This window comes from Acomys minous (genome assembly GCF_964271855.1).
Source record: "Acomys minous genome assembly, chromosome: 13".
Lineage (NCBI taxonomy): Eukaryota > Metazoa > Chordata > Mammalia > Rodentia > Muridae > Acomys > Acomys minous.
The window spans coordinates 19799933-19811987 of NC_140495.1; the positions used below are offsets into that span (position 1 = coordinate 19799933).

Here is a 12055-nt window from a genome sequence, read left to right on the forward strand (position 1 = left end):
CTGAGGTTGTTGGAGCACATGGATTTTTTTGAATTTTAACTTTAATGATACTAATTCATCAAAAATTCATGACCTGGTAAGGTGTGGTACATGCCTTTAATCCCAGCCATTGGGAAGGAGAGACAGGAGGATGTCTGTGAATTCGTGGACAGCCTGCTCTACATACTGAGTTCCAGGCCATCCAAGGCTATATAGTGAGATCCTGTCTAAAATCAATTAATTAAATAAAATTAAAAATTAAAAAATAATTCATTTCTTTCTTTGTTCTAAAGTACTGGGATTATGGGTATGGTCTTCCATATTTACTCAGTATTTTAAAAATACAGATATTTTAAATGTGTGGATTTTTTAACATACTGAATTTAAATCATAATGATCCCCAGATTCCAATGGTAGTCTCTGTAATACAATTTTGGAAGAGCCACTGCACCTGGGCATTTACTCTGGCATGATGGCCTCTTAGACTTGAATTACTGTCTTGTAAATAATCAGTGATTGATATCTGAGATTTATAGGGGAGCTCTTCCTTGGGAATTTCAGACCCTTAGCTCAGTCCCAGACATTCCTGGCAAACCTGGGATTCCTGTAATGATTGTATTTGCTTAGGTGGTGGTTCCCTAAGACAACTCCTAGAGCTGAGAAGAGATTATGTACTCAGGAACTGACTTGCTAAACGGGCCTTTTGTGTAACAAGCAATAAAAAGGGCTTCTGCGTTCAGTTCATCAGAGCTGATCCCCACGCTGCTGAGAAGCCTAAATTCATCCCACAGTGTCCCTCTCTCCTCCATCCTCGACAGCCCCCTGCTTCCCTCCTCCCCCTTTGTTCCCCCAGGTCTGACCAAAATGACAGCTTTGCTAATCCAGCAAATGCCATGCCACCGAGCTATATGTCCCAGCTCTCTTTTTACTCTTTCCCTTTTGACACTTAGTCTCACCAAGTTGGCCAAGCTAGGCCAGGACTCCAGCCCAGGCAGGCCATGGACTCCATCTATGAGCAGCAGGGAGAAGCCTGCTGCTCCTTCTCTTTCACTCTGAGACTTTCATTAACCCCAAAGACTGCCTGGGTTCGTTTTCCAGGCCCGCCAATACAAAGTGCCACACGCTGGGTGGTTTGAGCAATAGACACTCATCAACCCCTCCTTGTGGAGGCTGGAATTTCAAGATCAGGCTGCTGCTCTCCTGCCCGGGTGGCCATCTCTGGCATTCCTTGGCCTGTACACACAAATCATCCCTGTTTGACATCATGTTCATAGCTCAGGCTCCCTGTGTGCCTATCTCTGGCCCAATTTCCTCTGTTCATAAGGACACCAGTTGTATTAGATTAGGAGCCCACGGTATTCCACTATGGTCACATCTTAATGGTGTACATTTGGAAGGACTACTTCAAAGTAGTCACACTTGGAGATACTTCGGATTAGGACTAGGACTTTAATTTATGAATGCACAAAGTCCATTAACACCCAAGTCAACACAGTGGTAACTAAGGAACCCGTGCTTTGCACCCTGGCTGGGACCCTGTGCCTCCTCCCCCTTGGCTCTCTTTCTTAGTGCTTTCCCCCAGCAGGCTGTGTCTCTGGGGAACTTGGCTGCCTTCACGAGGGGTGCGAACAGCCCCAGCAAGGCAGACAGCATCAATGAGACTCCGACAAGTGACCTTTTACCCTGACTCTGTTTCTTCCTGTCTATAATGTGCTCATTCCATGCCTGGTCTCTTTTAAGTTGGGGGATAGAGTGTAAAGAGGTGTCTTGTGGGTTATCTCTGATAAATGTGTTTGCTGTCACGGATTTTATTTTCAGAGCTGCAGCCAGCCATGGTTACCCATCCCTGTGTGGTGTGCACTGAGACTGTATTCCCTGATAAGTCCTCCGCTCTCTCACCTGCGTAAAGTGTGTTTGGAAAGGATTCTCGTGGTGTGGTGGTGGTGCCTATGTGTGTGTGTGCGTGCATGCGTGCGTGCGTCAGCGTGTCAGGGCATGCGTCAGTGCATGCATCACCACAGTTCCTGGCTCAGCCCGCTCACCTGGACTCTGACTTTCCCTCCTTAGAGGTCCTGCCACAAAAGGCTGACAGGGACCAGTATGAGCTGCTCTGCACTGACAACACCCGCAGGCCGGTGGATGAATACGAGCAGTGCTACCTGGCCCGGGTCCCTTCTCATGTCGTTGTGGCTCGCAGTGTGGACGGAAAGGAGGACCTGATTCAAGAGCTTCTCAGGGTGGCCCAGGTAACCCCTCCTGACGTCCTTTTCCCAGGCTGCAGCTCCCAGCTTCAGTGTTCGGGTAGAGTGTATGTGTGTGAGGGGGGGTGGGGGGGGAGTGTGGGGGGGTGGTCCTCCTCGCCATGTGGCCACAGTAATGCTAGAAGTCTTCGTGCATTCAGGACACAATGGGTGATGCTAGCACATTCGATCCCTTCACCAGCAATCTAGCAGGTCCGTGTTTATCACAGATGGTAGAGGCAGTAGGGACCATGTAACAGGCATCACCAATGTGAGGGGCTAAAGACTCTCAGAAGCACTTCCTGTCTAATGTCACTCAGTTCTAAAGAGTCCCATCTGCCTCAAATAAATACCCCCCTGACAGAACATAAGCACTGTCTCTGTATTGGTGGCCATCTCTCCCAGCCAGCCTCTGTGCCCTGTCCCACCTGTGCCAACACGGTGCTCATACTCTGACCCGGCCTGCAGGGTCTTCAATGGGTACCTGTGGAGGGGGCAGACAAGTGGGGGGCAGGAGACACAAATAAATGAGGGCAAGTCTGGATTCTGATCAAGCTCTGTTCATTGAAAAATTATACAGAGTTTTTATAGGCACTTGGGCATGGGTATTTGCATAAGCGAGAGTTGCTATGGATACCTGACTCTGGAATGCTCCAGCAGGTGTCTACCTTTACAGCTGATATAATCACAGAAGATGGAGAAATTCCAGAGAGAAAGGGAAGTTGTAAAAGATGTGGTTAGTCAGGAAAAAGTTCCCCAAACTGCTGCTCGCAGGCAGCTGGCCTTTAATCTGATCTTACCAGTAGTCTTACTGGAAAAGCTAGTTTATAGCCAGAAAGGAGTAGCTCTGGGGTCTTAGAATGACCATCCCCCACAATAAACCACAACAGGTGTCTAACTGCCGAACCACGACAGGGTCAGCTGGTTTCTGGTAAATGATAGACTGCTGGAGAAATAGGAACCTAGGCTCTGACAAGATGGAAGAACATTGGCCATATGGCCCGTCCCCAACAATACTCAGAGACAAACTAGACAGGGTTGCCATGGAATCGCACAGGCACACAGAGTGGACACAAACACATCATCATCAGGACGAATTGCACCACCTTGAGAATATGGGCCAGGTGCTTTGTGTTTTAACAGAGGAAGCGATTTAAAGGGCATTTTGGGATAAATCCTGAGCCCCTGGGATAAGCTGTGTGTGCGCTTGTCTAAGACAGGGTGTAGGCTAATAAGCATTAGGGAAAGCAGCAGGTGGCATTTCACACAGAGCCACTGTAAGAGCTAAATACAGTCATTTGATGTGGTTGGGTTTTTTTTTGTTTGTTTGTTTTTGTTTTGTTTTTTTTTTTTGCTGCTGCTGCTGTTGTTATTTTGGTTTTTGTTGAGACGGGTCTCATGTAGCCTGGACTGGCCTTGAACTTGCTATGTAGCCAAAGATGGACTTGAACTCCTTATCCTCCTTTCTCAGCTTCCAGAGTGCTGGGCTTACAGACATGTGCCACCATACCTAGTGAACGCAGTCCTTTGACAGAGCCCCGTGGGCTTGTGCTACTATAGGCTGCAACTGGGAACTGCTGTGAGGCAGGCACAGGAGACACAGGCAAAGGACACTTGGGTTATTTTGGGGAGCCTGAAAGGAGACATTTAATTCCCATAACTGGTCCTTAGCAACAAACCTGAGGTCCAGGACATCTGACCTGCAGCCCTTGTGGCAACGGTGCTGGAACAAGCAACTTCAGGGCGAAGGTTGGCATTGCCATCAGGGCAGTCAGTCAAGAAAGAGGCAGCCATCACTCTGCCCACGGGAACACACAGCAGCAGCGCTACTGGAGGTGGGCAACTGCCTAGCACATGACTAACTCAAACCCCTTTCTATAGGTCTGGAGGTCAGCTCCTTATAGTTTTCCTGAGTCTACATGATGCAGACTAGATGGAATTTGAGTAAAACTGTCCCTGAAAAGACTTGTTAGAAGCCTTAATCTCCTATCTTCCTTTATCTGTGTGTAAAGGGTTATTTATTTATTTATTTGTTTAGGTTCCTCAAGACAGGGTTTCTCTGTGTAGCCTTGGCTGCCCTGGACTCACTTTGTAGATCAAGCTGGCTTCAAACTCACAGCGATCCTCCTGCCTCTGCCTTCCCAGGTGCCAGGATCACAGGTGTGCACCACAATGCCTGGCTTAGGTGTTTATTTTAAAAGCTTTAGTGGATGCCTGTAGCTGCAGAAAGTCTTACCCTATTGATAGATAAATAGATAGATGAATAACAAGCTAGTTATAGGCGGATAGATAGATATGTAGACAGATAGATCCTCCTTGGACACCATAAGCTGTGTTCTTTTATCATTGTGTTTTAAAAAAAAAACAAAGTCAAACTGTTGTAAGTCAGCAATCTGTACACTCAAAGGTATTAATAAAGATTAATGTACAATTAAGTATGATAAGAGATTACCAAGAATAAAAAAAATACAACCTATACTACAATTAAAGTCATTTAAAATGTATTGCTTCTCTCTGGAACTTTCCACTTAGTATTTTCAGAATGCTGTTAATTGCTGGCAACTGAAACAGTAGAAGGAGACTGTGGGCAAGGATGGCTGTGTGGCTCTCCCCTCTCTTTCCCTTACATGGTTTGGCTTCATTTTGTCCTGACTTTCACCTTCCTGTCAACGGCACTCACTCCTCCATTTCTTCCTGCCCCTGCACAGGAACATTTTGGGAAAGGCACGTCGTCGACATTTCAGCTCTTCGGCTCTTCTCTCGGGAAAGACCTGCTATTCACTGACACTGCTCGTGGACTTCTCAGGGTCCCTCCAAAGATGGACATCAACCTGTACCTGGGATATGAGTTTTTCTCTGACATTCAGAATCTAAAGAGAGGTATGTCAGACGCGGGGAGGGATCTGCCGAGCTTCAGCCACTGGGTGAGGGGAGGCTACAGACTGAGACTTAGCTGGTGGCTCTTGTTTCTATCAAAACTCAATTGTTCAGTTTTTACCAATGAAGACTCGGGAGCCAGGTGCTGGGGTGAAAGCCTGCTAGCTCAGAGAGGCAGAGGAAGCACCCCGCTGACCTTTCTCCTCAGCCGATGTCCCAAAACAATGCTCCTTCCCCACGCTGTCTCAAAATAAACAAAAACAAAAAAAAACCCTCAAACTGAATGTCCCTCCCTTCTACTTCCTGCACATCTCTCTATCCATCCCCCTGACTTTATCTTATTCTCTGGGTTCTTTTCCTATGTTCACTTCCTGTCAGCTGATTGTTCGCTCCTCCTCTTGACCTATAGTTGACTTTCTTTAATCCTGTTCACAATAGTCAAGCAGAAAGTTCTTGGATCAAAGATCAGTACTAGAACTAAGCCACACCACAACAAGAAACAGGTTTTTCCAGCAAACAACATGATCTCGAGGTTCACAGTGTGATCTAATATCCTGCCACAGGTGGCTGCAAGTGCCACTTTTTCTTTAAAATTTATTTTCATTTTATGTCTATTGATGTTTTGCCTGCATGTCTGTCTGTGTGAGGGTGTCAGATCTTGGAGTTACAGTTGTGAGCATCCATGTGGGTGCTGGGAATTGAACCCCGGTCCTTTGGAAGAGCAGTCAGTGCTCTTAACCACTGAACCATCTCTCCAGCCCCAAGTGCCACCTTTTAACTGTATTGGCCTGCAAAGCCTGGGAGAGCTACTCAATACACCAGGCCAATGAGCAGATGTCCTGCTAAGCCAGGAGAAAGGTCTACGTTATGTAATGGCGAGAACAGTGTATTGGTGGAGGTGGTGGTGCTAGGGCTTGAACTCAGAGCCTCACATACGTTAAGCAAGGACTCCATTATTGAGGTATCCTTCAAGTCCCCACAAAAGGGATTTGAGGACCTTCCTATTATAGATGACTTAAAGCAACAGTGGCTCCAGCTTCTTGTGTTAACTGAGTCAGTCCACTCACCCAGTGACAGGTCTGTCCAACAGGGAGGACAGTCTGTCCTAAGCTGACTTGGAAACATGGCCATGCCTACCATCAGGAGCAGAGCCAGAAAGGCCTTGCAGAGACTTTGAGTGCAGTGCCCCCACCCCCCTCCACCGGCCTCTACCACCCCTTTCTTTGCTTCTTCTCTGTTTTCACCTTCCATTTAGTCAAGCAGTAGTCACTGAGCATTGACAGAAAAGCAGTTCATGTATCAAATGTGAGCTAACAAGCCAGTGAGCAGCAACAATAAGACCATCAGAGCAGAATGCATGACTGCCATGGGCTGCTCCCTGGATGGAAGATCTGTAAAGGAAAGTTCCAGAAGGCCCAGCTAAGAAGCTGGAATGGAGAGCAGAGAAGCTTCTCTGGGGAAGTTGACATCAGGATGGAAGGAAGAACTCTGCCTTTACTGTTATTCACAAATAACTGACTCTCCACTTCTGGACAATGACAGTCAGCAAGGAGCTGTGGCCATCGCTGATGTCCTGTTAGGCATCATGTCTGCAGCTGTCTGGGCTTTCTTTGGGTCTTTGCAGCATCTCTATGCATCCTAGGTTTGGGACACTCCCAGAGGGTGACATGGTGTGCCGTGGGCCAAGAGGAGAGAGCCAAATGTGACCAGTGGAGTGCTGTGAGTGGTGGCGCTTTGGCATGTGCCACAGAGGGGACCCCTGAGGACTGCATTTCTGCCATCACGGTAGGAAAGTCCCCCTTCCTCATGTGGCCTCCTGATTTTGGATAAACCTTTTGGCGCTAACCCATAGGCCTCAGGTTTTTATGGGCCTGTAGTTTCCTAAGCCTGTCAGTTATAAAGATTACAACTTGAGTACACTAGATATTTACTGGCATAGAGCACTCTGTTAATAAATGTGAGCTACTTTTGTTATTTAAAGTCTTGGGCACAGCAGCAAGTATACTTTCTTAGGTCATGAAAATGTCAGTTAAAATGTGATTGTTAATAGCTGCCTCTCCAGGTTTGGTAGCACACAGCTGTAGTCCCAGCACCTGGGAGGCAGAAGCTAGAGGGCCAGTTGAAGGCTCTTCTTGGCTCCACAGTAAGATTGAGGCCAGCCTGGGTTTCATGATACCTTGTCTCAAACAAACAACAAACAAACAAACAGAGCCTGCACAATATCCCACAGAATATTCCATATATGTATTTGAGTTGTTTAATAATTACTTTGCTACTATAAATGTGCAACTGAAGAAAATGTATCACTATAACTATGAGTATTTCTGAGTTCATTGCTAATGTTAATTGGTAGCTAATGCTTCTGCGGCTACTTTCTACATGTCACATAAACTTTCATTAACTCCCTTGAACCTCACCAAAAGCCCACTGGGTACTTTTCATCATTTTATGAATTTAAAAACGTACACAGCACAGTATTTAGGGATGTGTGCTTTGGAATAGCCAGGTCCTGGAGGCTGTGTTGCAAAGTGGTTATTGTAGGAATTAAACCATCTATCAGAAAAATAAGCCTCTCTCTGCTTTGGTTTGTTAATTTATCAAATCACACTTTCTGTATTATCTGACTTTATGAGGCATAGGGAGTGATTCACTGCCCAGTGTTTAAGTATATTTGTTCACCATATGCCATTTATTTATTTATTTTAAGATTTATTTATTATGTGTACAGTGCTCTACCTGCATGTATGCCTGCCTGTCAGAAGAGGGCATCAGATCCCATTACAGATGGTTGTGAGCCACCATGTGGTTGCTGGGAATTGAACTCAGGACCTCTGGAAGAGCAGCCAGTGCTCTTAACCTCTGAGCCATCTCTCCAGCCTTTATTTTTTAACTCTATTTTTGAGAGGTTTGTTTGTTTGTTTTGTTTTGTTTTGTTTCTCTGGTACTGGGCATTAAACTGAGGCCTTGCACTTCTCCCTGAGCTCCGTCCCCAGCCACTGCACAGTGCTGGGGAAAGAGCCTAGGTCAGGATACTGGTTTCCTGCTCTGGTTAGTTTTCCAATTTCTAGAGCAGTCAAGGAGTCAAAAGTGAAGCATACATATGAATGAGCATTGTTGTTGCTGCTGTTTAATACAAAGTCTCACTCTATTGTTAAAGTTATTCTTAAAAAATTGCATTTGTTCCTCAGTTTCTCTATTACCCTGGCTAGCATCAAAATAATTGAGACTCTATTATATTATTTGTTTATGAAACTTTACAGCATAACAGCTGAGCAGTAATTACTCTGTTCTTAACCCTCTAAGCTAGTCTGTCTTCCTCTCAGTGTAAATTTCTGAGATACTTGCACTTTAAGGCTTTCTCTGCACAGCTGCCATGGCTGAATCCCTTACTTCCTCTCCTAACCCCTCCTGCCCTGGCTGGCAGGAAGTCCAGCCCTATTCTGCGCCCTGTTCAGTGATTGGCTGTAAGCTGCTTTATTGGCATATCAGGGGACAATTGGGGAGTGATGTTTATACAACATTGAGACAGGAGATTCTTAGAACAAGGATTGCAACCAGATTTGGGGGATATAGAAATCAGCATTTGAATTCCATAATAACATCATACTGACACTCTATATTGCTGCCTGGTCTGGCACTCATTTTGTTGCCCAGCCTACCCTTGAACTTGTGGTAATTCTCCTGCCTCTGCTTTCTCAGTGATGGAATTACAAGTATGAGCTACATTTCATAAGCTATGTTTTTAATCTCAGTGATCTTATTTATGACTATACGAAAACATTAGTTGCTCTATATAGAATCTTGATTAACATATCAAATTAACTATGAATGAATTGCTTATTGTTTATTAATTATTTTGTTAGTTAATTATTTATTGGAAACATTTCTTGCAGTGTTGTTATGAGTGTGGTGCTGATGGGGATTTGGGGGGAACAGATTTAAACCCCAGTGATTGAAAGAAAATATTTCCCATGAAGCAGATTAAATATAGTTCCTGAGTCTGGCCATGTGGCTTGCTGAATTAAGTAGCAACAGTCATAAAGAAAGCGTGCTCTGGGTATGTCTGGAGTGGGGTTGGGGGATGTCTCCCAGGAGGACACAGGAATATCCAGAGAACATGGCCTGAGTGAAGCCCTTGTTTCTTTCTTTCTTTTCTTTTTCTTTTTTCTTTTCTTTTCTTTTATTTTTTATTTTTTATTTTTCAAGGCAGGGTTTCTCTGTGTAGCTTTAGCTGTCCTGGACTAACTTTGTAGACCAGGCTGGCCTCAAACCCACAGCAATCCACCTGCCTCCGCCTCCCGAGTGCTGGGATTAAAGGTGTGCGCCACCACTGCCCGGCTCAGTTCTAGTTTTCTAAATTCAGTTATTTCCACAGCAGAAGACTTGGGAGTGCCATGGTCTGGCTAAATAAGGGCACGAGACAGGAAGCTCACAAGATGAAAACTCCGAGGGTCAGTGAGATGAGAGATAGCTGCACAGCTCACCGTTGATTTCTTTCTTAACTTTAGAAAGGAGAAGCAGACGCCATGAGCCTGGATGGAGGATTCGCCTACATTGCAGGCCACTGTGGTCTGGTGCCCATCCTGGGCGAGAACTATCGTGAGTGGAGGGTGGGGCTCCTCTGTGTTTCCTCCTGGTCCATGGGCACAGGAAGGTGAAGAAGTAATGTCATTTTCTGATAGGATGATGGTAGCTATTTTTGCAGCTCAGGGCTTTTGGAAGTAGAATCTTCTAGTCCACAGTCAAGCTACTGGTGTGAGTGTTGGGTATGTTTCCAAAGGCTTTAAAACCAAGGACTGGTCCCCAGCAGCATGACAAGTTAAGCTCAGGCACTCCCCTCAATACACCAACTAAAGAGTCACATAATAGTGAAGAAGAGAGGGAGAGGGAGAGAGGAAGGGAGGGAGGTGGAGGTGGGAGGCAGAGGGAGGGAAGGAAGGAGGGATGGAGGAGAGAGAGAGAGAAGTTTATTCAGCATAGTCACATGATGAATTAGAGGCATCATGATCCCCAATTCCATCCATAGGATCCTAATATGAAGGTTCGGGTTTAAATAGAAGGCAAGAGAGATGCATGGATTGCAATCCTGGTCACGGTGTGGTCTCATCCATCCACCCATCATGCTTTTTGGCCTTAGTATACCCTGTAAAGTGGCTTCACACGTGTCAGAACTGTATGGAATCTCTCCCTAGGAGACAAGTGTGGGTGCTGTGGCCCCAGAGTGGGGCCCAGTGGACAATGTGGGAGGATTCCATACCTCTCTATAGTACAAGGAGTGGCCATGTCTGCTGGCATACTGTGTGACACAAAATAGAGGATCCTGGCAAACTAGTAGAGCATCAGAATGGGTCTGGAACAGGGTGGTGGCTGCTTCCTGCCCCCCCCCCCACTTCATGGAAGTCACTCTGGTGCTGGCAGGCCTGGCATCCACCCATAGTGACAGTGGGATGGTTGGCTACCCCAGAGCTTATATTGACTCCCCATTGGTCCAAAGGGTGTATAAAAAGGTGTGCTTCTGCACAATAAAAATAGATCTACACCTCAATGTTTGTCTCGGGAGTCAGTTTCCCGGATCATGACTCCACCCCCTTCACCCCCTCCTGGATCCGGGTTCCTACAGACAAGGCCTTCCTCATGCTGTCAGCAGTCAGTAGTACTTTAATTTAGTCTTTTCCTTCCCCAGAATGAGATTCCTGGAGGAATACCAATTTCACTGGGACTGCCGTTTTTCAATAGTCTAACAGCCAAAGCGAGGGAACCAACTGTCTGTCTTTTCAGTGTCTTTGCCTCTGCTGAGACAGTCACAAGCAGAAAGATTACAAAATCGTACCTCTTATTATGGAGGGCATGCAGTGTGAATAGAACCATCACAGTGCTTGCCAGATAGCCCCTGGGTTAGCTTTGCTGCTAGCTCAGGGAAGAAGTCATATCCAGACAGCTATTTCAAAAGGATCGCCACCAGTACCTACAGCGAGCGGTTTCTCTTCTCCCCTTCATCTTACTTTATTTTGTATCTGTTGAGTGTTGAGATTCTGGGATAGAACCTAATGCTCTAATGGCAAAGGGCAGGGGAAGGGGAGCTGAAATGGGCTGCAGAACCTCTGCCAGTTGATAGCTACCCAGCAGTTCTCATCTCATTCGATCTCCGTTGCGACTGAGAAGCTCGCAGCTTGGCTAGAGCGATGTGAGAGTTTAACATGGACCACTGACATTTGTATTCTTCTTTTCAGTGTCTACACACGGCAGTGGGAGGCTGGGATCCAAGTGTGTGAATGCACCTTTGGAAGGTGAGTCAGCGAACAGTGCATCTGTTCAAAAGCAGAACCTTATCCTTGGGAAGAGGGTAAAGGGAGCCTTGGAAACAAACAAAATTGGGGGCTTAGCAGTGAAGTATAATTATTGGTCTTTCAGAGGACCCAGGGTGCCCAGTACCCACATCAGGTGGCTCACAAACACCTGTAATTCCAGTTTCCTCTTTGGTGCCCTCTTCTGGCCTCTGCCAGCGATACCTTCATGAGTATGGTACACATAGCCTCATACAGGCACACACATAGACACATAACTTTTTTTTTAAAAGTCAGTTTATTAGAGTTGAAAGTAGAAGCTGGAATTTATTGTTGATATACAAAGCTGTCCTAAAGCAGTCATAATAATTGATGTCCGCAGGGCCCTTGACAGGTGAATGACTTCTGTTAACAGGACACCTGTTTATTCTCCTCAGCAACGTTGTAGAATGGGGGTTGTTGCTTCATGGTATGTTGATGGGGACACTGAGGCCCAGGCACTGGGTGGCTTCCCAGAGGCACACAGTTAGAGGTGGCTGTCAGTGAGCTTGAGGAGAGTTTAAATGAGTGGGGACTCTCCCCCCAACTCTTCTGACAGAGCACCATACCCATGTTTGCATACGGGGTAGCCCTGGGGTAGGAGCCATCCAGGCACTTCTGGGATCAAGTGAAGCC

General features: G+C 46.2%; 1 protein-coding gene across 2 annotated transcripts in view; it reads left to right on the plus strand.

Annotated features, from left to right (window-relative positions):
- Positions 1 to 12055, plus strand: part of LOC311581303 (inhibitor of carbonic anhydrase) — a 47327-nt gene that overhangs the window by 23016 nt on the left and 12256 nt on the right. For both annotated transcript variants that reach the window (XM_084753413.1, XM_084753412.1), the window contains exons 7-11: positions 2047 to 2225; positions 4928 to 5099; positions 6739 to 6881; positions 9605 to 9695; positions 11327 to 11383. In XM_084753413.1, the coding sequence (XP_084609539.1) occupies positions 2047 to 2225; positions 4928 to 5099; positions 6739 to 6881; positions 9605 to 9695; positions 11327 to 11383 (642 nt within the window). The remainder of the gene's footprint in view (positions 1 to 2046; positions 2226 to 4927; positions 5100 to 6738; positions 6882 to 9604; positions 9696 to 11326; positions 11384 to 12055) is intronic.